The following is a 25,704-nucleotide window of genomic DNA, read 5'->3' as shown; positions in this document are numbered from 1 at the left end:
TTATACTTTCATATTTATGCAGGTATTTGATAGTGTAAAATTGGTATTTAACAACCGTCAACAACCGCCTCGCCGGACGCCGGCCGCTCGGCCGGTTGCCGGCTTGGCGGCTTGCCGCTGCCGCAGGCCCACAGCGGCGCAACGCTGCCGCCCGCCTTCTCCTGTCTGCCCATCTCCGTTCCCATCCGGACTCCTTCTCAGCTGCTCCATGCCTCCACCGATCCGGCGCTCCACCCTTCAGCCCAGGTAACGAAGAGTGAACAGATCAACAGAATAGTTTCCTAGTGCCTAAATCGATTTGTGATTAGAGATTAGTGAATCTGTAAATAACTTAATATGCAATTTATAAATTATTACTGATAAGTGAATGTGGACCGTTGTTTTTAGGATTGGTAAAACATGAAGAGGAGCGGAGATATTGCGTCGCTATTTCGGAACCATGAAGCAAAGCAAAGAAGATTGCGGTGGTGTTTGAATCTCATAAAGATGAAGATGAAAAATAAAGATTAAGTGTTTCACACAAAGCGAGGTGGTAATAACATGTGATTAATTGAGTTTTAATTGTTACAAAGTTGAAAAATAGATTAATCTGATATTTTAGAACAACTTTCATATAGAAAGTTTTTACACGAAACGAACCGTTTAGCAATTTGAAAAACGTGCCACTTTTATCAAAATTGATTTTCAAAATGCTCAAAATCCGTCAACTTTATAAATTTTGAGGGTTCAAGTCAAGTCCCTCTTTCCCTAATAAAAAGTCCATTTTACTTCCTAACTATTGTACCAACCTCTGTAGAAGAAACGAACAGGACCGCATGTTGCTTATCTTCGGATGAGGTCATTGGTAATGAAGCTCCTGAACCTGGAGAACCACCACCACAAGTTCCTACAGTTGATGATGAAGTTCCTATACCAAGAAAAAATTTGTGGCTACGCCACTGCCGAGTACGATACTTCCTAATTGCAACAAAAAAATTTCTGGCTACGCCGCTGCCGAGCACGACACTTCCTAATTGCAACAAAAACGTGAAAAACACATCAAAGTCTAGGTACACATCAAGTATGACCGACCGGCCGACCGGATTTTCTCGTCAATGAATTCTTGTAGCGCCCGTTCCGTGGTGGCGCCTAGCGGGAAAATTATCTCTTAAAAACCCTAATTGCGAAATTTGCTTCTTTGCTTATTGTCTAGTGTCTGTGCCATCTCAAGATCTCAATCCCCGATCTATCGTCGAGTTCAATTCCGAATCCAAATCCTTCCCATCAAATTCCTCCGCAAAAGTCTATTTTGCCTCCCCCGAGGTCGATGGGCCGAAACCCGCTCGGCCCATCTCTCCCCCGGCCCCCTCTCTCCCGGGCGCCCTCGCTCTCTCTCTCTCTCTCTCTCTCGCCCTCTCCCCTCCCCGGCGCGCTCCGCTTCTCCCCCCACTCAGCTCCGCTCCGCCTCGCCCGCGCGCCGCTCGCGCGAGCGCGTGAGCCGCGCCGCCCGCACCGAGCCAAGCCCTCCTTTCCGCTCCCTCGCTGCCGCTCCCCGCGCGTTGATCGCGCGCGCGTCCGCGTGGTCCTCGCCCGCGTCGCGTCTGCGCCGCCCGGCCCCGCTGCCCTGCCGCGCCTGCAGCCGCTCGGCCCCGCAGCCAGCGCGCGTGCCGAGCCGCGCCGCTCCATCCGCCACGCCTCCCGTTGCAAGCCGCACGCGCGTGCCGTGGTGGCCGACCGCCTGGTCGCCGCCGTCGTCAGCGTCTGCCGCGTCTGTCGCCCGTGTCGTCGCGCCGCTCCAAACCGCCCGCCGTCATCGCCGTCGTCACCGCCCGGCCCCCGCCACTCCGCGCGCAAGCCGCCAAGGGACGGAGGCAGCGCCCCTCCTCTCTCTGCCGCGTCGCCCCCGCTCCCCTCCTCCTTTATCCCGAATCGGCAAAGGGGCAAGCCCCCCTTTCTCCCCCTCCTTTTCCCCTTTTCCTCCTCGCCGGCGTTATCCTCCCTGTCGCCGCTTTGGCCGCGACCGCCGAGCGCCAGCTCGCGACCTTGACCGCGCAAGTCGGGTCCCAAACCGACATTGCCGCCCATTTAAACCCCAGCCTCCCCTTTCCCTTCCTCTCCCATTCGTCTCCGCGCCATTGCCGCCGCCCCCGTGTTCAGTCTCGCCTCCGCCGTCCTTCGCCGAGCGCCGGGAGAGCCGGTGCGTTCGAGGACGCGGAAGGGGACTTCGGCCGCGCCCTCTTCTTCCTCTTCCCCGGCCCGAGGCCGGAGAGATTACTCCCGCGCCGTCGACCTCTCGTCACAGCGCCCCTCCTCATCACGGTAGTGCCTCCCTCCGTTCTTCCTCCTCGCTCCATCTTCCCCCCTTAGATTTCGGTAGTAGCTCGAGTAGCCTCCCCGTAGTTAGCCGGCGCTGCCCCGACCGTTGCCGTCGCTCGCTGTGTGCTCGCTGCCGTCGCCGCTCGAGCTCCGTAGCACCCGCACGTCACCAGCCTCGCTCGGCGTAGCTCCGTCCAATCCGACGCTAGCGTCGAGTTCCCGAAGCCGCGTAGATGCTCTCACCGCCGGGAATCGACCCCTCGTGGCCTCGTCGCCGTTTCCTTCTTCCCTCCCCGCCGGTTGTCGCCACCGCGATTCGCCGCCGTCAAGCTCCCTCCGGCGAATCCGAGCCGTTGGCTCGTCTCCCCTCATCACGAACAACCGCCCGGTGTGCTCGCTTTTGCCCGTATCGCCGTGGTTCGCTCCGCCGCTCGCCGCCGCCGCCCGCCATCCATTCGCGGCCGGGTCGTCGTCTAACTCCCGCCAGCCCACGTGGCCGCCACGTAGGCGCCACGTCGGCGCCAGCTCAGCCTAGACCAGGGTCGAGCCGACCCCGGTCAGTCCCTCCCCGTGCGCGCGTTCCACCGCGAGCCGTGAGGCTGCGCGTGGGCCCGCCGCATCCGCGTCCACCGCGAGCCGCGCGCGTGCACCGCGTCCCTCCCCCGCCCGCGCGCATAAGCCGCGTACTCCCTCCGCACGGTGAGCCGAGCCGCTGATAAGCGGGTCCCACCCGGGACCGCGCGTGGTGAGCCCGGTCCACCGGACTCTCTCTCCTCCCTCCGCGCGCACGCGCGTCTTGGGCCTTCTTGGGCCGGCCGGCCCGTTAAGCTCGGCCGAGCCACCCCATTTCCCTTAAGCCGCGCCTTAGCCGCCCGAGGAAAAGTCTATAATCCTTCCCTCTTTTCTTTTCAATTCTTTTCTTTTCCAAAAGGATTTAATTAAATCCTTTTCCTTTAGACCAAAAATCCAATAATCTTAGAAATTCAATATCTTCCCAACCGTAAATCCGTTTGACTCCGTTCAACTTCCAAAATTCCTCAAATCTCGAGATCTATCTAATGGCATGCTTAGAGGTCATTAATAGGGCTTTATTTTTTCGCCGTTTGTTGAGTTGTCCCATTTCGCGTGTAGTTTCGGAGCCCGAAGACCCGCAGCGCGAGGATTTCGAGGATCAAGCTCCAGATCTCGAGCAAGGCAAGCCACCTTTGAACATCTTGAGCCTATATTTGAAATTTAATTAAGTTGCTTGAAAAATATTATGCATTGATAGGATCGCACTTAATCTGTTTGTCCCGTCTGCAAGGCAGATTGGCGGACCTACCTAGTTTGTTGCATATGATCCTTCCTTTGTTAATTGTTATACCATGTTCCCTTGTAACCACCCAGTTGCGCCTCGGGAATCGTGCACTCTGTGCGAGTACCGACGGTCGCCTTCAAACTTAAAATCTGAGTAACAACTTGGGTAAAACTTGGGTTTTACAAAAGACTTGGAAAACCCGACACCTGGGTCGGTGCTTGCGAACTAAATGAATTTCCAAAACCGCGGACCGGGGAACGTACCGGGTGTACGGTTTTCCCGCTCTCGCACTTAAGGACCGTTTCCTTGGAATTTCATCCGAACATAAGACAAGTACGACCACATGGGTGGAATGGGACACCCCTGGCTGAGTAACTAGCTTATCAGGGGAGCCTTGATGCCGAGAGACATGTGGATTCGCCGGGGTGGTGTCGGGGAGGACCCCTGGGCTTCCTGGCACAGTATGGTCTGGGACCTAACCTGTTGTTGGTCTGGGACCCCTCTCGTCGGCATATGGTAAACCTGTGTTGGCTTTGGAAATGCCTTGTCATGAAAGCTTGGAGGTCTCCCGACGTGGCTGATCCCCACGGGCTGGGTGATCCGGGTTAGTAATGTTGTGTGGGTAAAGTGTACCCCCTCTGCAGAGGTTAACAAACTGTTCGAGCAGCCGTGCCCACGGTCATGGGCGGATGTGAGGTGATTCCTAGCGTAGTTTTGTTTGACTACTGCTTGTGAAATTGCTGTTGTGAAAAGGGGTTCGATGTTTGAAAAATCAGCAGCTGACGGGATCAGCTAGGCCCGGGTGGCCGATTGTAAAGTTGTTGGCCCGGGTGGCCGTTTGAAAAGCTGTTGGCCGGGTGCCAATCTTGTTTCAATTCTAAAGACTGATACATTGCACATACTCCGACCGGACGAGACGCACTGTCTCATCCGTGTCGTTTGAGAAGCACTCACTTAGTTGTTTTTAGAAAAGAGTTCAAATAAAATCAATTACGAAAACAACAGCCTTTCCTTGAAGCCTACATTAAACACTTATTTCCCTGGCTTGCTGAGTACTCCCGTACTCACCCTTGCTCTATATAAATATCCCCCCCCCCCAGTTGCTGAAGAAGATGAAGCGGATCCTGCTGATGAGGAGTTCTTCCAGGAGCAAGCCGGCTATGATGAGTTTTAGGGTTTCGGCCTAGTTCCCAAGTCGCGCCTGTGTTGTTTGGTCCAAGTCCTGGCTTCCGTTTCCCTTCTGTAATGCAGTTGTGAGCTCGGGATCTGTCCGCAGCCCAACATGACTGTACCTCTACTCTATAATAAAGAGACCTCTGTTGCTGTGATATTCTGTCTCCCTGTCATACCAGCACTATTTCCTGGGACTGGTATCGATTAACAGGTTAAATTGGAGCGTCACGGGCTAGTTCCGGTCGGGACTAGTTCGGGGCGTGACAAGAGATGGTATCAGAGCACAGGCTTGGCCCTAGGGCGAAACCCGACGTTTAGGACGACCCTAAGGATACTAAGTTCAAAACTGCTTGCGAAAAGCTAAGGCTTCTTTTGGTTTCCTTATTTTCAATAGTTTGTTTCTAAAATGGTTACTGATCCTTCTCCCTCTTTCAAAATTGTAGATGGCAGTGAACTCCAGCTTCAGTTCCCACGGTTTTGGTGAGGGTCACCACGTCGCTCAGCTTCGTGACCTCGCCCGTTTCCTCGGTTTCTCGTGTCCCGAGTACACGGGGTACTCCGTGGACCGTGTTCCCCCTCACTGTGAGCTCTCTGTGTACCTTTACCCCCGTGGAGGTATACACGGAGCCGGCCTTCGCCCACACCACTTCACCGTGGCCAGGCCCACTCTCCAGATCGCGTACCAGGACCTCTCCTGGACTGCGCTTCGTCGCCTGGCCCACGACTACAGCCACCGTCTCGGAGGCTCCGCCTTCCGGCAGCTTCCACGCCTTCCTTCTGGCCACTCAGACGCCAGGTACCCTTGTCCGTACAGCGAGTCTCAGCCAGTGCTGACTCGCATGGTTGAGCTTTCGGAGGCTCAGGCCACTCAGCACGACCTACTCCTTGAGGCTTACCGCTCCCTTGCCCGCCGCTACGCCGCTTTGGAGGCCCGTCTGGCCGAGGAGGGTGTCACCTCAGTTGACACTATCTCCTGGGACTCAGGCCGCCTCTGTCACGCCAGCCACCTGTCCTCCCACAGCTCCCGTGGCTCTGCCCGCACTCCCAGTGGTCCGCGCTCCCCCAGCTCGCGTGCGCCGTACTCACCAGTGTACTCCCCCTACCCACACCCAGTTAGCCCTTCCTACACCCCCGGACACACCCCAGTTGCTTCCTCCCGCCGTGGCCCACGCTTTATCCGCACCGCGCGGAAGCGTGTTGTTGGTTCTTCCACCGTGTTCCGTTTCCACTACCCAGCTCCCCCACCGCCAGCGGCCCGTGCTGCTGCCGGCCCTCGACAGGTTCCGCCGGTCCCTTCGCGCCAGCCGATCGACGTTTCTTCGACTGAGGAGCCGACTACAGGAGGCAGCCAGGCCGACGAGGAGTAGAGGAGGCAGTCTTCAGCAGCCGTCCGGGTGTCAGGCCCTTTTGTTCCGCCGCCAACTCTTTTGGAGTCGTGGCGAGGTAGTGCGTGCGTGTGTTTGTTGTGGGTGTTGTTTGGTAGTCTGGTTCTCCTAGGTGGTGTGCGCACAGTCAAGCTCGGCGTAGCTCTGTGACTTGTCCACACCCGTTGTATCAGGTGTTTTTATGATTTGAAAAATCCAGTTTATGCCTAGTGTGTGCTATCTGAGTTGCTATTTACTTTGCTACTTGCCCTCCTAAGTGCTTATCTAACTCTTACCCCGCCCTCTTCTGGGAGTTTAGATGGCTAGCCGCCCCCGCCGTGCAGCTCGTGCACCAGCCCGCTTTGGTTTTGAAGATGGTAGAGCCGAGCCAGAAGCAAATCATGAGTCAGCTAATGAGCAGTCTCACCACAGCAACCGTTCACACCGTACTGTTTCCCGCAACGCAGAAGTTGAGCAACCCCGCCACAGCAACCGCTCGCATCGTACAGCTTCCCGTGATACGAAGATGGAATAGTCTCACCGCTCTCACCACACTGCCAGTCACAATTCTGGAGAAGAACGCCTCCCTTCCCCACCTCATGTGGAAAACAACATGCAACACTTAATGGCAGTTCAGACACAAATCTTGCAAGGATTAGCCGCAGCCATAGCCGGTTTTCAGCATAATACGCATGGAAATGGCCACCCTCACATGAGCAACAATAGATCCAAGCTGACAGACTTTCTGAGGTCTCGTCCGCCAGAGTTCTCTCAGACCGTCGAGCCCGTCGAGGCTGACGATTGGCTGAAAGATGTGGATAGAAAACTCAACTTAGTGCAGTGTACTCCTGTTGAGAAGACGCTCTACGCCTCTCACCAGCTAAGAGGACCCGCTGCAGATTGGTGGGAGAATTACTGCAATGCACACCCTGAACCCACTAACATTGCTTGGGATGAGTTTGCTACGGCTTTCCGTGCAGCTCATATGCCTGAAAGCACTATTGACATGAAGAAAGAAGAATTCAACAGACTTAAGCAAGGCAACAGCAGTGTCAATGAGTACCTAAGTATGTTCAACAAGTTGGCTCGGTACGCCCCTGAGGAAGTGGACACAGACAAGAAGAAGATCAGGAAATTTTTGAAGGGGATCGCAGTTGGAATGAGACTCCAGTTGCTTGCTCATGACTTTCCCACCTTTCAACATATGATCAACAAGGCACTTCTACTTGAGGATGCCAGAAAAGAGGCTATCGAAGAATACAAGAAACGCAAGTCTAACCATCAGGGAAATTCTTCCCGAGGCGCACCTCGCCCTCGCTACGGTCAGCCCATGCAATATCACCAGTCGGTAACTCAGGCTAACCGCCAGCCAGGCTACGCCCCTCGTCCTCAGATGAACCATCCGGCACCTCAGCCACAGCAGCGTGCCCCTAGTGGCAATACTGCGCCAAACAGTGTTACCTCTTTTAAGTCACCACAGGGACCGTCAGCAGTTCAGTGCTTCCGGTGCAACCAGATGGGTCACTATGCCAGACAGTGTCCTCAGAATCCTACCAACACCAACTCAGTACATGCTAATGGCAGCACTGCCAGAACTCCTACTCCAGCGACAGCTCAGTCTCGTCCCAGCTCTCAGGCAAGTGGACAAGGTTCACGTGCTTCCAACCACTTTGGTCGAGGACGTGTGAACCATATTCAAGCTGAAACCGCTCAGGATGCTCCAGACGTTGTGATGGGTATGTTCTCTGTCAACTCCGTACCCGCAATAGTTCTGTTTGATTCAGGAGCTTCCCATTCTTTCATATCACAAGCTTTTGTGAAAAGAAATGGTTGGAAAACCCAAAATTTACGTGTACCAATGATAGTACATTCCCCTGGAAGGAATATAAGGGCAACTCAAATATGCCCGGAAGTTAACCTTAAAATTGAGGAAGTTGACTTCCTAGCCAAACCGATAGTCCTAGACTCGCAAAGCTTGGACATCATCCTAGGTATGGATTGGTTGGCTAAGCACAAAGGACAGATAGATTGTGCCGAAAAGTCCATCACCTTGCAAGGACCTGGAGGAAAGCAAGTCCGCTTTACCCCTAACACCCCTACCGCAAGTCGGTCTATCCTAACCTGTTTACAAGTCACCTCCTTGGAGTCGGTGCCCATAGTCTGTGAATATCCCGACGTATTCCCAGAAGAATTAACGAGTATGCCACCAGACCGAGAGATTGAGTTCGCTATAGAACTGGCACCAGGCACGGCTCCAATTGCAAAAAGGCCCTACCGAATGGCAGCTAATGAGTTAGCAGAAGTTAAAAGACAAATCGAAGAGTTGGAGAGTAAAGGTTATGTGCGACCTAGCTCATCCCCTTGGGGAGCCCCAGTGCTTCTGGTTAAGAAAAAGGATGGCTCTGAGAGAATGGTAATTGACTATAGAGCCCTGAATGAAGTAACTATAAAGAACAAGTACCCGTTGCCACGGATTGACGATTTATTCGATCAACTTAAAGGAGCAAGAGTTTTCTCAAAAATTGACTTGAGGTCAGGTTACCACCAACTGAAAATCAGATCTGAAGATATCCCGAAGACCGCTTTCTCAACGCGTTATGGTCTATATGAGTTCACAGTAATGTCCTTCGGACTCACCAATGCTCCAGCATTCTTCATGAACTTAATGAACAAAATCTTTATGGAATACCTGGACCAGTTTGTCGTGGTGTTCATCGATGACATCCTGATATACTCCAAGAATGAGGAAGAACACGCTGAACACCTAAGGCTGATAATGGAAAAGCTCAGAGATCATCAACTATTCGCTAAATTCTCGAAATGCAAATTCTGGTTAGATCGAGTAGCATTTCTTGGACACGTGATCTCCTCCCACGGTGTCGAAGTAGATCCCAGCAAGGTTGAAGCTGTACTTGCTTGGAACCCGCCCAAGAATGTGTCAGAGATTCGCAGCTTCCTAGGCTTAGCTGGATATTATCGAAGATTCATTGAAGTATTCTCTAAGCTAGCCAGACCTATGACCGAGCTGTTAAAGAAGGAAAATAAATTTCACTGGTCTGCATCCTGTGAAGACAGCTTTCAAGAAATGAAGAAAAGGTTGACCACTGCCCCAGTTCTCACCTTGCCAGATATCCGAAAAGATTTCGAGATCTTCTGTGATGCATCAAGACAAGGCTTAGGATGTGTCCTAATGCAAGAACGAAAGGTTGTGGCCTATGCATCCAGGCAGCTCAGGCCTCATGAAGTCAATTATCCCACCCATGATCTCGAGTTGGCAGCCGTGGTGCATGCCCTTAAGATCTGGAGGCACTATTTAATCGGGAACAGATGTGAAGTATACACCGATCACAAAAGTCTTAAGTATATCTTCACACAGACCGAGTTAAACATGAGACAGAGAAGATGGTTGGAACTAATCAAGGATTACGATCTTGGAATCCATTATCATCCTGGTAAAGCCAACGTGGTCGCTGATGCGCTAAGTCGCAAGGCCTATTGCAATGTAGCTCAAATACGGCCTGACCATGATCACCTGTGCAGAGAATTGGAGAAGTTAAGGCTGACCGTGGTACAGTCAGGTGTCCCTGCCAGCTTGACAGTACAGCCTACCCTAGAGTCGCAAATCCGGGAGGCTCAGAAAGACAACGAAGGGATAAAAGAATTAATAAAAAGGAATACAGGAGAAGAAAGACACCAATTTCTCCATAGACGATCAAGGCACAGTTTGGTGCGGTCCACGCATCTGTGTACCGGCCAAGAAGGAGTTAAGAGATCTCATCCTAAAGGAAGCTCATGAGTCCGCCTACTCCATTCATCCAGGAAGTACGAAGATGTACCAAGATATCAAGGCATACTTCTGGTGGGCTGGAATGAAGCGAGATGTCGCAGAATACGTAGCCTTGTGTGACATTTGCCAAAGAGTCAAGGCAGAGCATCAGAGGCCAGCTGGTCTGCTGCAACCCCTACCGATTCCCGAGTGGAAATGGGAAGAGATCGGAATGGATTTCATCACCGGTTTGCCAAGAACCCCTAACGGGTACGACTCCATCTGGGTAATCGTGGATCGACTCACGAAATCAGCTCATTTCGTGCCAGTGAAAACCACCTTTGATGGAAAGAAACTAGCAGAACTCTACATGACCCATGTCGTGTGTAGATTTGGCTGTCCCAAGAAAATTGTGTCGGACCGAGGCACTCAGTTCACCTCAAGGTTCTGGAAGCAGTTGCATGAAGCCCTCGGAACTGATCTAAAATTTAGTACAGCCTACCATCCGCAGACCGATGGTCAGACCGAAAGGGTAAACCAAATCCTAGAAGACATGCTACGAGCGTGTGCCTTGGATTTCGAAGGCACTTGGGATCGTTGTTTGCCGTACGCGGAGTTCTCATACAACAACAGTTACCAGGCTAGTATTCAGATGTCGCCGAATGAGGCAATGTTCGGAAGAAAGTGCCGCACTCCCTTGTGCTGGAATGAGGTGGGCGAAGCACTGGTATTCGGTCCTGACATACTCAAGTCAGCAGAAGAATAAGTTAAGCTAATCCGAAAACGTTTAAAGACAGCGCAGAACCGTCAGAAAAGTTACGCTGAAAATCGAAGGCGTGACCTTGAGTTCGAAAAAGGAGATCATGTGTACCTGCGAGTATCACCCCTCCGTGGTGTGAGAAGGTTTGGGATGTCCGGCTAGTTAGCACCCCGCTACATCGGCCCCTACCTCATAACCGCCAGACGTGGCGAAGTGGCTTATCAGCTTGAGTTACCTGAAGGTCTCGCAGATGTGCATAACGTGTTCCACGTATCCCAGCTAAAGAAATGTCTTCGAGTTCCAGAAGAGCAAGTCCCCCTGGGTAATATCGAACTGGAAAAGAATCTGACCTACAAGGAAAGACCGATCAAGGTTCTTGAAGAGGCAGAACGTCAGACTCGAAGGAAGACCATCAAGTTCTACAAAGTCCAATGGAGCAATCATTTTGAAGACGAGGCAACCTGGGAGCGAGAAGATCTTCTCCGCGCCGAGTTCCCGGAGCTGCTCCCTTAGGTGCTGAATCTCAGGGTCGAGATTCTTGTTAGGGGGGTTGGTCTGTAGTGCCCATTCCGTCGTGGCGCCTAGCGGGAAAATTATCTCTTAAAAACCCTAATTACGAAATTTGCTTCTTTGCTTATTGTCTAGTGTCCGTGCCATCTCAAGATCTCAATCCCCGATCTATCGTCGAGTTCAATTCCGAATCCAAATCCTTCCAATCAAATTCCTCCGCAAAAGTCTATTTTGCCTCCCCCGAGGTCGATGGGCCGAAACCCGCTCGGCCCATCTCTCCCCCGGCCCCCTCTCTCCCGGGCGCCCTCGCTCTCTCTCTCTCTCTCTCTTTCTCTCGCCCTCTCCCCTCCCCGGCGCGCTCCGCTTCTCCCCCCGCTCAGCTCCGCTCCGCCTCGCCCGCGCGCCGCGCGCGCAAGCGCGTGAGCCGCGCCGCCCGCGCCGAGCCAAGCCCTCCTTTCCGCTCCCTCGCTGCCGCTCCCCGCGCGTTGATCGCGCGCGCGTCCGCGTGGTCCTCGCCCGCGTCGCGTCTGCGCCGCCCGGCCCCGCTGCCCTGCCGCGCCTGCAGCCGCTCGGCCCCGCAGCCAGCGCGCGTGCCGAGCCGCGCCGCTCCATCCGCCGCGCCTCCCGTTGCAAGCCGCGCGCACGTGCCGTGGTGGCCGACCGCCTGGTCGCCGCCGTCGTCAGCGTCTGTCGCCCGTGTCGTCGCGCCGCTCCAAACCGCCCGCCGTCATCGCCGTCGTCACCGCCCAGCCCCCGCCACTCCGCGCGCAAGCCGCCAAGGGACGGAGGCAGCGCCCCTCCTCTCTATGCCGCATCGCCCCCGCTCCCCTCCTCCTTTATCCCGAATCGGCAAAGGGGCAAGCCCCCCTTTCTCCCCCTCCTTTTCCCCTTTTCCTCCTCGCCGGCGTCATCCTCCCTGTCGCCGCTTTGGCCGCGACCGCCGAGCGCCAGCTCGCGACCTTGACCGCGCAAGTCGGTTCCCAAACCGACATTGCCGCCCATTTAAACCCCAGCCTCCCCTTTCCCTTCCTCTCCCATTCGTCTCCGCGCCATTGCCGCCGCCCCCGTGCTCAGTCTCGCCTCCGCCGTCCTTCGCCGAGCGCCGGGAGAGCCGGTGCGTTCGAGGACGCGGAAGGGGACTTCGGCCGCGCCCTCTTCTTCCTCTTCCCCGGCCCGAGGCCGGAGAGATTACTCCCGCGCCGTCGGCCTCTTGTCACAACGCCCCTCCTCATCACGGTAGTGCCTCCCTCCGTTCTTCCTCCTCGCTTCATCTTCCCCCCTTAGATTTCGGTAGTAGCTCGAGTAGCCTCCCCGTAGTTAGCCGGCGCCGCCCCGACCGTTGCCGTCGCTCGCTGTGTGCTCGCTGCCGTCGCCGCTCGAGCTCCGTAGCACCCGCACGTCGCCAGCCTCGCTCGGCGTAGCTCCGTCCAATCCGACGCTAGCGTCGAGTTCCCGAAGCCGCGTAGATGCTCTAACCGCCGGGAATCGACCCCTCGTGGCCTCGTCGCCGTTTCCCTCTTCCCTCCCCGCCGGTTGTCGCCGCCGCGATTCGCCGCCGTCAAGCTCCCTCCGGCGAATCCGAGCCGTTGGCTCGTCTCCCCTCATCACGAACAACCGCCCGGTGTGCTCGCTTTTGCCCGTATCGCCGTGGTTCGCTCCGCCGCTCGCCGCCGCCGCCCGCCGTCCATTCGCGGCCGGGTTGTCGTCTAACTCCCGCCAGCCCACGTGGCCGCCACGTAGGCGCCACGTCGGCGCCAGCTCAGCCTAGACCAGGGTCGAGCCGACCCCGGTCAGTCCCTCCCCGTGCGCGCGTTCCACCGTGAGCCGTGAGGCTGCGCGTGGGCCCGCCGCATCCGCGTCCACTGCGAGCCGCGCTCGTGCACCGCATCCCTCCCCCGCCCGCGCGCATAAGCCGCGTACTCCCTCCGCACGGTGAGCCGAGCCGCTGACAAGCGGGTCCCACCCGGGACCGCGCGTGGTGAGCCCGGTCCACCGGACTCTCTCTCCTCCCTCCGCGCGCGCGCGCGTCTGGGGCCTTCTTGGGCCGGCCGGCCCGTTAAGCTCGGCCGAGCCACCCCATTTCCCTTGGGCCGCGCCTTAGCCGCCCGAGGAAAAGTCTATAATCCCTCCCTCTTTTCTTTTCAATTCTTTTCTTTTCCAAAAGGATTTAATTAAATCCTTTTCCTTTAGACCAAAAATCCAATAATCTTAGAAATTCAATATCTTCCCAACCGTAAATCCGTTTGACTCCGTTCAACTTCCAAAATTCCTCAAATCTCGAGATCTATCTAATGGCATGCTTAGAGGACATTAATAGGGCTTTATTTTTTCGCCGTTTGTTGAGTTGTCCCGTTTCGCGTGTAGTTTCGGAGCCCGAAGACCCGCAGCGCGAGGATTTCGAGGATCAAGCTCCAGATCTCGAGCAAGGCAAGCCACCTTTGAACATCTTGAGCCTATATTTGAAATTTAATTAAGTTGCTTGAAAAATATTATGCATTGATAGGATCGCACTTAATCTGTTTGTCCCGTCTGCAAGGCAAATTGGCGGACCTACCTAGTTTGTTGCATATGATCCTTCCTTTGTTAATTGTTATACCATGTTCCCTTGTAACCACCCAGTTGCGCCTCGGGAATCGTGCACTCTGTGCGAGTACCGACGGTCGCCTTCAAACTTAAAATCTGAGTAACAACTTGGGTAAAACTTGGGTTTTACAAAAGACTTGGAAAACCCGACACCTGGGTCAGTGCTTGCGAACTAAATGAATTTCCAAAACCGCGGACCGGGGAACGTACCGGGTGTACGGTTTTCCCGCTCTCGCACTTAAGGACCGTTTCCTTGGAATTTCATCCGAACATAAGACAAGTATGACCACATGGGTGGAATGGGACACCCCTGGCTGAGTAACTAGCTTATCAGGGGGGCCTTGATGCCGAGAGACATGTGGATTCGCCGGGGTGGTGTCGGGGAGGACCCCTGGGCTTCCTGGCACAGTATGGTCTGGGACCTAACCTGTTGTTGGTCTGGGACCCCTCTCGTCGGCATATGGTAAACCTGTGTTGGCTTTGGAAATGCCTTGTCATGAAAGCTTGGAGGTCTCCCGACGTGGCTGATCCCCACGGGCTGGGTGATCCGGGTTAGTAATGTTGTGTGGGTAAAGTGTACCCCCTCTGCAGAGGTTAACAAACTGTTCGAGCAGCCGTGCCCACGGTCATGGGCGGATGTGAGGTGATTCCTAGCGTAGTTTTGTTTGACTACTGCTTGTGAAATTGCTGTTGTGAAAAGGGGTTCGATGTTTGAAAAATCAGCAGCTGACGGGATCAGCTAGGCCCGGGTGGCCGATTGTAAAGTTGTTGGCCCGGGTGGCCGTTTGAAAAGCTGTTGGCCGGGTGCCAATCTTGTTTCAATTCTAAAGACTGATACATTGCACATACTCCGACCGGACGAGACGCACTGTCTCATCCGTGTCGTTTGAGAAGCACTCACTTAGTTGTTTTTAGAAAAGAGTTCAAATAAAATCAATTACGAAAACAACAGCCTTTCCTTGAAGCCTACATTAAACACTTATTTCCCTGGCTTGCTGAGTACTCCCGTACTCACCCTTGCTCTATATAAATATCCCCCCCCCCCAGTTGCTGAAGAAGATGAAGCGGATCCTGCTGATGAGGAGTTCTTCCAGGAGCAAGCCGGCTATGATGAGTTTTAGGGTTTCGGCCTAGTTCCCAAGTCGCGCCTGTGTTGTTTGGTCCAAGTCCTGGCTTCCGTTTCCCTTCTGTAATGCAGTTGTGAGCTCGGGATCTGTCCGCAGCCCAACATGACTGTACCTCTACTCTATAATAAAGAGACCTCTGTTGCTGTGATATTCTGTCTCCCTGTCATACCAGCACTATTTCCTGGGACTGGTATCGATTAACAGGTTAAATTGGAGCGTCACGGGCTAGTTCCGGTCGGGACTAGTTCGGGGCGTGACAATTCTACTATTATCAAGAGGTAGCTAGCCATGGCATGAATGATATGTATCCATGGCAATGTGGATGAGGTCCTGTTTAGTTTTCACGCAAAAACTTTTCATCATGTCACATCGAATATTTGGACACATGTATTTAGTATTAAATATAAATAAAAAAACTAATTACACAGATTGCGTGTAAATTGTAAGACGAATCTTTTAAGCCTAATTGCGCCATGATTTGATAAAAGTATTAATTAGGCTTAATAAATTCGTCTCGCAATTTACAGACGGAATATGTAATTTATTTTGTTATTAGACTATATTTAATATTTAAATGTGTGTCCGTATATCCGATGTGACACGCCAAAACTTTTCACCGTAAAACTAAACAGGGCCTGACCACAAAATGCCTTTTAGCCTAGTTCACCAGAATGCAGCAACATCAGCACAGCTGCAAGTTGCAAGAGAAAAGCCACACAGCTTGTTTGGCTATTAATGGAGAGGCAGATTGAGACGTGTGCGTGCCAAGTTGAAGACTGGATCCCCCGTTCGAATCTTCTAAACATGAAGATTAAGGGATTAAGGGGGTGGTTAGGTATAGGGATGTAAAGTTTTAGCGTGTCACGTCGGTATCTAATTACATAATCCCTCAATAAACAGTGAGATGAATTTATTAAGCCTAATTAATCCGTCATTAGCAAATATTTACCGTAGCACTATATTGTCAAATTATCTCATAAATTAGTCGCAATTTGTGCAATTAATTATTTTTTAAGCTTATATTCAATACTTCATACAGGTATTCAAACGTTCAATGTAATATGGTGTAAAATTTTTGTGTGGGAACTAAACGATGATGGAAAATGAGGGGTGGGAGGGAGAAAGAAGAAGGTCAGAGGTAAATTGGTCGAGGATAACATTCTAGCGTAGATTGAGTAATGGCATTTTAGCGAATCCATGGTAGATATGTAATTTTGTACGAATATGTGGCACGCTTCTCTAGCCGAACGGAGCTTTATTTGTGGTGCCACGTCGGTTTATAAGATTCCTATCTCTATATATAGCAGCCAAGTAAGTTAGGGAAAGACCAAGTTAGTTTGTAGCTCAGCAACAACTCATCCTAGAGCTTGCAGAGCAAGAGGGAGTTGAAGTATGGCAACCTCTGTTCCGAGTGTACTACTACTACCTGTGCCTACCTGCACCGATATGCTAGTCTCACCAGTAGAAGGAGGAGATCTGCTGCACTGTAAACCCCACTTTGATCACCATCCTAATGTCTGGGGCGATTACTTTCTTACCTTCTCACCCTGCACTCCATCAATGGTAAAACAGCACAATTAAATCAGTAAATTATATATAATTTACTACTACCCATATGCAATTTTCCTATCTATCTATTATTCTTCATTTAGAGATATATAGTACGTATAGTACATATAAATATGCCTAACAAATAATTAATTACTTCGTAGCATAATCGTCCTCGCATGTATATGTATATGTAGCTTCTGAATATGAAGAGAAAAGCTCATGTTTCCGAGGAACAAGTGAGAAGGATGATACTTGAGTGTTCTTCTGGCCCCAATTTGCACGTAAAACTTGAGCTCGTCGACACCTTAGAACGTCTTTGCATTGACTACCACTACGAGAAGGAGATTGAAAATGTGTTGCGCCGGGTTCATGAGGAAGAAGACGATACCGACAATCACTATGACCTCCACACTACAGCTCTCCGGTTCTATCTGCTCAGGAAGCATGGATACTATGCCTCTCCAGGTGGGTGTGTGTGTGTAATTGACGATGATATACCATATTTTTAGCATGAACTAATACTCTCCCTTAGTTAACTAAGATTATAAGTCGTTTTGAGTTTGGTCAAACTTAAATTGCTCTTTATTTGACCAAGTTTGTAGTCAAATATAGTAATATCTATTTATAATACCAAATTAGTTTCATTAGATCTAAAATTGAATACATTTTCATATTATATCTGTCTTGGGTTAAAAATGTTACTACTTTTTCCTACAAACTCAATTACATTTGGAACAGTTTGATTTTGACCAAAGTACACAATAACTTATAATTTGAAACGGAGGTAATTGAATATATGCAATGAAATATGTTCGTTGTAGATGTGTTCCAGAGGTTCAGGGACGAGGAAGGAAATTTCACACGCGATGATAACAATAACGGCACAAGAAGCATGCTGAGCTTGTACAATGCTGCCCATCTCAGGATTCATGGGGAGGAGATACTCGACGATGCTATCGTCTTCACTAGGAACTATTTGCAGTCTGTGGTAAAACATCTGCAGTCGCCAATGGCGGACGAGGTGTGCAGTGCACTTAGGACCCCTCTTTTCAGGAGGCCAAGAAGAGTTGAAGCAAGGCACTACATCTCAGTTTACGACAAGTTGCCCACACGAAATGAGACCATTTTGGAGTTCGCCAAGCTCGACTTTGGGATTTTGCAATCTCTGTATTGCGAGGAGCTCAATATCCTCACCATGTATGTTCTAAAAATCACTAGATTAGGTCCAATTATCGTTTCTGCTATAGGAATTGGATGAAAATTATCATCTTGGTGACATGCTTTTCAAACTACTAAACAATATGTTTCGTGCGAAAACTTTCTATATGGAAGTTGTTCTAAAATATCAGATAAATCTATTTTTAAAATTTATAATAATTAAAACTCAATTAATTATACATTAATACCATCTTATTTTACGTAAAACACTTAATCTTCATCTTCATCTACACCACAAGAGAATACCTTATTATCTTTTCGTGCTAGCTATAATACCTGAACCAACCCTAAAATTCAAAACATGCATAGGCTCAATTTTACTGTCCTTGCCAAGGTATTGGGAGTTACCAAAATTCACCTATATATCTATATAGATGTCCAATTTAATGCATGTACATACAAGAACTGGACCTAGAATGTGAATTTTTATTTATTATTTCGGTGTGGTGAAGGTGGTGGAAAGAGCTCCAACTCCAGGATCATCTAAGCTTTGCGCGAGATAGGATGGTGGAGATGCACTTTTGGATGCTTGGAGTTCTCTTCGAGCCTCAGTACTCATATGGGAGAACCATGCTCACTAAATTGTTCATCTTTGTCTCGATTTTCGATGACATCTACGACAACTACAGCACCTTGGAAGAAAGCAAGCTGTTCACAGAAGCAATTGAAAGGTCAATTGATTAAGTTTCTTCTTTTAATAATGAAATTCATTCCGAACTTAATTTGTTTCAAAGAAGCTGCATGGAGCCAAAATTCTTGTCTTTAACTTGAATTTAATTTTTATCAATGATTGAACCATAAAAATATAATAGATGGGATGAGGAAGCCGCTGAAGAACTTCCAGGCTACATGAAGTTCTTCTACAAGAAAGTACTGACCACCATGAAATCCATAGAAACTGATCTTAAACTCCAAGGGAACAAGCATGTCGACTATGTCAAAAACCTAGTAAGTAGCTAGTCTCATCAACTACCTGCAGGCAGGCAGGCAGCTGATCTCATTGATCACAACTTTAACTGCTTGGTTAATCTTGCAGTTAATCGACGCTACGAGATGCTTTTACAACGAGGTGAAATGGCGCTCTGAAGGTGCAGATCAGGTAGCTGCTACGGTGGAGGAGCACCTCAAGATTTCAGTGCCAAGCAGCTGCTGCATGCACGTCCCTGTCTACGCCTTCGTCGCCATGGGAAACGATGTCACAACCGATGATGCTATCAACTGGGGCATGGCCTACCCCAAGATCATCACATCTTCCTGCATCGTTGGCCGATTACTCAATGACATAGCTTCACATGAGGTATGTTTGAGTGTTTTTTTTGGGTAATTTTACCATCTTACCAGGAGGTATCATATTTTTTATGTATTGGTACCTCTAGATACTTACTCCCTCCGTTCCAAAATATAAGCATTTTTAGAGTTAGACACGGTTATTAAGAAAGCAAGTAGAAGTGAATGGTGGAGGGTTGTAATTGATTAAATAGTGAAGGTAGGTGGGAAAAGTGAATGGTGGAGAGTTGTGATTGGTTGGGAAGAGAATGTTGATGGAGAAGTTGTTATATTTTGGGACAAATCTTGAGAGCTAAAAGTTGTTATATTTTAGGACGAAAGGAGTAATATTTAAGGTATCGGAAATTTTGATGTAAATTTAGGTACCTCGAGGTACTTTCTTAAAGATCGTAAATTTCTCTTTTTTGAAACTTTTTTACATCTTATAAGCCGAAGAGACATGATTGAATCAATAAAAAAAAACAAGCTCTATATAGTATCTGCTAATTAATTACTTATTTTGTCCCCAAAATATAAGAACTTATGTTCGGATGTGACATTTTCTAGTAATATGAATCTGAAAAATAGAAAATGTCACATCCGATTCTAAGTTGTTATATTTTAGGACGAATGGAGTAGTTAACTAGTTGCTAAATATTTCTCTTAATTAATCTGTTCGCTAACTTGGATCGGCCAATTAATTTCCTTATTATTGAAGAGAGAGCAAGGGTCTTCGTCGTCGTCGTCGTCGACGGTGGAAGCCTGCATGAGGGAGCACGGCGGCATCACGAAGGAGGAAGCCTACGCGAAGCTGAGGGAGCTCGTGGAGGAGTCATGGATGGACATCGCCGGGGAGTGTCTCCGGCCGGCGGCGGCTCAGCCGCCGCCGCTGCTGGAGGCCGTCGTCAACGCCACACGCGTGCTGGATTTCGTCTACAAGGACGACCAAGATGCATACACTCATCCAAGTTCGCTCAAGGATACAATACACTCCATCTACATCCTCTCTGTTTAATTAGTTTTCTTCTAATGAAGCGTGACTGTATTTCAATTATTAGGTCTTCTATATATGTATATGTTGAACTTTGGGAATATTTTTGCCTTGTAAAATATGTTTTTTTTCCATTGAAATATGAATACAGTGGTATTACTTTTGTGTTACTTCCAGTTCCGTTTGGACTTATTTGGTTTTGTAGGAGAACTTCTATATATAAATTTTTTTCATGAAAAATCAACACCGTTTAATGGTTTCGACAATCGTGCTCATGGGCAACGATGGACAAACCCAACCGAGAATCTACATTTTATTTTTCGGGGAAAAAGGAATATGTTACTCCTCACAAACAAGACGTGAGATGAACCGAGAATCTACACTGATCACAGCAATCTAGACGTACTTACTACTTAGCTTACATGTTGGTTGAAATTAACGAATGTCAAATCTTCAAATATGAGCTCATGTATATTACTACCTCCATTCCAAAATAAGTTCATCTTTCACCCATCCCACACATACTGATACAAAACCTAAAAGATTAAAATATCTCTACTTTATCAAATCCCCATGTAATTATTTCTTACTTTATCTACTTCCAATACAATTATTCTCTACTTTCACAAACTACAATACAAAGGTTACTTTAAAAATGATTTTTTTTGAGCCAAAAATGAACTTATTATTATGGTCCTATGGAGCAGAGGTAGTATATGTAGTGTAGGATACTGCTGGCTAGTACTGATCTTTGATGGTTTTGAAGTGTTCTCTTTGCAAAAAACAGTCAAACAGATCTTGTTGTGCCCCTCTGAAGTCTGAACCCCACCAAACTCCTGTTTCAGTTCACTCCATTCTACCCTTGCTCTCCGTCCTGCTGCAGATATCTTCAGAGTTTCACATCCCACTCTGAATTATATTGTTCAGCATATATACATTGAGAGAGAGAGATCAAACATAATAGTAGAACGGTAGCACTGATATTGGCTTCTGAAAGGAATATATGCCCCAGCCAAACATCGATTGAGAAGCTTGTCAAGAATGGCCTGCAGCGGGTTCTTCGGTTTCAGGTGAATATGTTGAATATGGAAAGCCTAGATTATATATCACAACCTTCACATGCATGGCTGATGAACTCTCCACCCTTGCTTACCTGCTTAATGTGGAAACCAGGTCCGCAGTGAAATGCCATGTAGCAAAGCATCTCCATCCAAACATTCATGATGATATCCCATCGATCATTTGCTTCTTTCATCTTAAGCAGCTCCTTGGCAAGTTGGCCACTTTGGATTAACACAGGCTCAACTGCCGTCAGTATTCTTGGGTGCTCGAAATCCTCAGTTAGATTATCTATCTTTGCAGCTACACTTCTGACAACAGCATCTTGATCTAGAGCTTCCTGGCGGTCTTCCAGACATTCAACGATGAATTCCTGAGCATTTCTAAGCCGCATGTGCCCATCATTGCCAGATAGGATGCCATGCTTTGCAGAAAGGTACATGACATATTTAGATAGTTCTCTGCTTGGACCTCTGGATGGAGAGCTGCAGCCTAGCTCATCTTCATGGAAGAAGGATATGTCCGTCGCAATATGCCAAGCAAGGACAGCAGACATGAAACCGGCACGCTGAATGCTATCGCTGATCAGCACCTGCAGCCGAGCTCTTGATGAACTTTCAATGTGCAGTTTGCTCCTCATGAGCTCCAACTTTGCCCATTGGCCGGTGAATTTGCTGATGTCCCCACACATCATCTGGATGCAATCTGCTTCCAACCTGTAGTAGCTTATCAAGGACGAGCTTCTTCAGCTCATGAGAGATGTCGACATGAGTCATAGTGCTGGGCTGGATGCCGATCACACGCTTCATGCATTTCAGTAAACAACTGCCAGCTGCTGCTCTCTTCTGCTTTATACATCCGATGATGAGGTTGTACTGTGCCAACTTTTGGGACCATTGTGGTTTGCTCTCTGGATGGACAAGCTTGACGATGCTGAAGATCACATCATGACATCTAGTACAAAGGAAATCAGATACAGTTGCCATGAAGTATGCCCAGAATGATGAGACAACAATAAAAACAGAGAGTATCTCTAGAATGAAAGCTCCACTTAGCAATATGTAAGACACAACAATATCGGCTCTATCGTAGCTGAAATTACCCCTGGCAAATAGAAACAAGGCTGCAAAGGTGGAGCCCAATGTAGCAAGCTGGGCGAAGCGACCATTTAGTCGTTCCTCGGGCTCAAAATACACTCCAAGCTTGGTGTAGAAGTAGTCATACACAATCGAGAGCTGGAGCTCAGCTAGCTTATAAGAGACATAGACTCGGTGTTCCTTCGACAGGAGCCCTTTCAGTGAATAGGTTTCAGGCCTAGATATCAGCGGTGTCATATCCATCAGGAAGGCCATGTATAAGGTCCAGCCTGCGTTGGCTTCCCACAAAAGTTCGTTGTAAGTGTGCACCTCATTCATCATCCAATTATTAGTCGAATAATGTTTCCAATTAGCTGACCAACCCTTTGCCTGCATGCCAAGATTACTCCCAGGTGTTGTTTGTTCAGCAGTAAACATGAGTGCCGATGTTCTGCAAGCATACTTGATGGTACCTGAGATGAATATGAGCACCATGGGAGCCAGCAGCTGCTTGTCTCCCTGCCACTGCTTGCCAACCACATAGGCGGCCAAACCCACCTGGGTGGCGAGGGTCAGAAGGTGACGCTTCCACAGCATGTTGTCCTCCATGGAGAAGGCTGTGATTGTCTCCTGGCCACCAAGGTGAAGAAGCATAAACGGCGCCCAGAAGAGCACCAGACCATGGCGCCGGCCATTGATGTGGAGCGCAAGATGGCCAAGGACGAAGATGGCGAGGGAGTCAGCCGACACATATGCGAGCCATATGAATATGCTCAAGACATTGGAGGTTGTACGCTTCCTGATGCCCGAGAGCAAGAGGAGGAACACTTGCAGGGAAAAGCTCACCAGCACCAACACTTGTATCTCCCATTCATTCCATAGCTGTCAAACTGATAAACACTACAGCTATAGACTTCAGAAAATACTAATGATTCTTTTTTTTTCTTTCTTGAGATGTGGCTGGATAACTAGTTAAGTATACTCAGTGTATGTTGCGTATAATGGTACAAAACAGAAATTGTACATATAAAGTAGTAGCACATTCGCATATGTTGGTTCCAAACTTCCAGTGTTGATACAAAAAGAATGAAGAAAATAATTACTCAAAATCTAACAGCTTGACCTTGTTAAATTACCTGTATCGATCCATGAGTAGGTTGTCACCAGTAGACTTTCCTAACACCCTTATTTTGCTCTCTTAGACTGAGACCATGCAGGCTGCAGCTTCAATTTTGGTCACAAAGAAACAAACAATTTGTAACTGAGGATGTACATATAAACTCAGATTCTTTGCTTTACTTGTGGATGGAGTCAAAGATGCAGTGGTGAGAGGAAGCTGGAGGCAGGTAGCGAGCAAAGAACTGATGCTTAAGCAATGTGTGGTCTGATACTCTGATGTGTTGTTCGGTAAAAAAATAGAATGTAAACAGTCAATTATACCTCACTATGTTTCTTTTCAGATAATAACAGTATCATATAAACTCCAGTGTAAAGTTGACATTGCCCAAAATGCAGGTAAGATTTTTTTTTTAAAAAAAAAAGTACAGAGAGAACACTTCCTTTTCAGCTATCAGGCAGTTGTTGATGGAAGTGCAGATTTCGTGGGGTCTGCTTCTGATTCTGATCTTGCTCACTCACAACAAGCTTCCTTTCCATCTCTGCATGTAAGACATCGATTCAGAGATCAAATTCCACTAGGTGTTCATGGAACTGCACGCCACTGGTTCAAAAAGACACAGAAATCCAGAAAAAAGATCTCACCAAACATGCACGAAGCACCGAAGCAGAGGTGACCAGCTATACATCTCGGGCTCTCGGCTCTCCCGTTTCATGGGCCGGAAAGCGATTCGACTTGCGTGCGGCCCATTTTACTTGGGCCGGATCATGGCCCATCTTTGTTAGGTGAGGCCCATGATATTGTAAGTTGGAATAAGTTCATTTGAGGTCCCTTAACTTGTCAACGAATCCGATTTTCATCCTTCAACCAGAAAATCAGATATAACGGGTCCAAAAACAGATACAATATAGGTCCCATAGCGGTTTGGATGGCGGTTTTCACTGACGTGGCGCCTACGTGGCTATTTGACTCGGTCTTCACATGACATGGCAATGACGTGGCGCTTACGTGGCAATTTGATTTGAAAAATATTAAAAATTGTGGGCCACATGCTAGTTTGCACAAAAAAATAAATTAAAAATGTTGAGACCCACGTAGGCCCCACATGTCATTCTCACCCTCATCATCTTCCTCCTCTCTCCCCCCAACTCCGTGTGTTCATCTCTCTCCCCTCTCATCTGTCCTCTCCGCCGGCCGAGGAGGGACGCGACGGCGACGCGCCGCTCCATTGCAGCGCGCACCGGAAGAAGCCCGGGTGCGTGGTGGGTGAGCACGCGTACTCCCTCCTCCTGCTCGCGCCTCCGCCACCGCCGCGTGACGACGACACGACGGTGGCCGTGGCGTGGGGGAGCGCAAGGCGGAAGACGGATTAGTTTTTGTTGCGCTATTGAGGAATGGTGCATAATCCGTTCTATGGATTAGTTTTTGTTGGTGCATACACGCAGGCGTGCCTGCCGGCGATGGAAGAGAGATCCGGAGTCACCAATTCACCATACGTGCTCTCTCTACTCTCTTGATTATGTATTTATGTGTTAGGTTGCTTGGTGGTGACTGGGTTTGTTCATTCGTGTGGTGTTTTGTTGGTGCGTTGGATGCAGTCGCCCCCGAACCCGTGAACGCACCGGGGAACCTCCTCCTCAGGCTCCATCCTGGCGGCTTGTTGAGGTAGCTCGTCTCGTCCCTCAAGCGAGCCAGCAGCAGCAGCACAACCATTGCCGGCGTGACGCCCGAACGCAGCGCCAAGACACAAATATTCCGCCACTACGACGAAGTCGACCACGACAACGCGGCGTGCAGCGTCTGCTTCGTGGCACTGGCGCCAATGCGCCATGGCTGCTGCCTCCTCAGTAGAGTGGTGGCGCTTCGGTTGCGGCGCGGCGGCCAGGCGAGGAGCTCCCTCCGCCGGAGTTGATAGATGATCTCCCTCCGCCGCCATCCTCCGTCGGCCGTCGCTGTTGTGCTCGCGTCGCTCGAGAGAGAGCATCGCGGCGGAGGGGCGGGGCGGAGCGGCCGACGGAGTGGAGCTGTCGCGCTCGCCGACAACCTCCTGCTCTGCCTCATTAGCCACGTAGGTGCCACGTCAGTCAAAACCGCCATCAAAACTGCCAAGTGACCTCATCTGCACTGGTTTTGATAGTTAAGGGACCCGTTGTATCTGGTTTTCCGGTTGAATAAAAATTGGATTCGTTGACAAGTTAAGGGACCTCGGATGAACTTATTCCTTGTAAGTTACGTGCGGCCTGAACAATTTTCGGCCGGAACGGAATTTCGCTTATGTGAGGCCCAAGAACGGGATTGAGACTTATTGTGGGGAAAAAGTACACCTAAGGTCCCTCAACTTGTTTTCGAGTTACAGAATCGTCCCCTAAACGTAAAACCGGATACAACGCATCCCCTAACTTACAAAACCAGCGTAGATTAGATCCCTCGTGGTTTTGCACTCGGTTTTGTCCAACGTGGTGGCTGATTCAGCGTGAGACCCACATGAACCCCACATGTCAGGATGCCACGTCAGTAGGCTAGCCTCACCCTTCCTATCCTTTCCTCCTCT

The 25,704-nt window shown here is 49.7% G+C and overlaps 1 protein-coding gene across 1 annotated transcript; it reads left to right on the top strand.

Annotated features, from left to right (window-relative positions):
• Nucleotides 1–16,161: 16,161 nt before the first annotated feature.
• Nucleotides 16,162–20,071, top strand: LOC4344635 ((E)-beta-caryophyllene synthase). Its single transcript, XM_015792727.3, has 7 exons — nucleotides 16,162–16,438; nucleotides 16,621–16,891; nucleotides 17,248–17,623; nucleotides 18,097–18,315; nucleotides 18,457–18,592; nucleotides 18,681–18,941; nucleotides 19,629–20,071. The coding sequence occupies exons 1-7, from the start codon at nucleotides 16,268–16,270 to the stop codon at nucleotides 19,923–19,925; spliced, it is 1,731 nt and encodes a 576-aa protein (XP_015648213.1). The 5' UTR covers nucleotides 16,162–16,267; the 3' UTR covers nucleotides 19,926–20,071.
• Nucleotides 20,072–25,704: the final 5,633 nt, after the last annotated feature.

This window comes from Oryza sativa, chromosome 8, assembly GCF_034140825.1.
Source record: "Oryza sativa Japonica Group chromosome 8, ASM3414082v1".
Taxonomy (NCBI): domain Eukaryota; kingdom Viridiplantae; phylum Streptophyta; class Magnoliopsida; order Poales; family Poaceae; genus Oryza; species Oryza sativa.
Note: the sequence above shows the minus strand (reverse complement) of the source record. Positions and strands in the feature narration are given on the sequence as shown.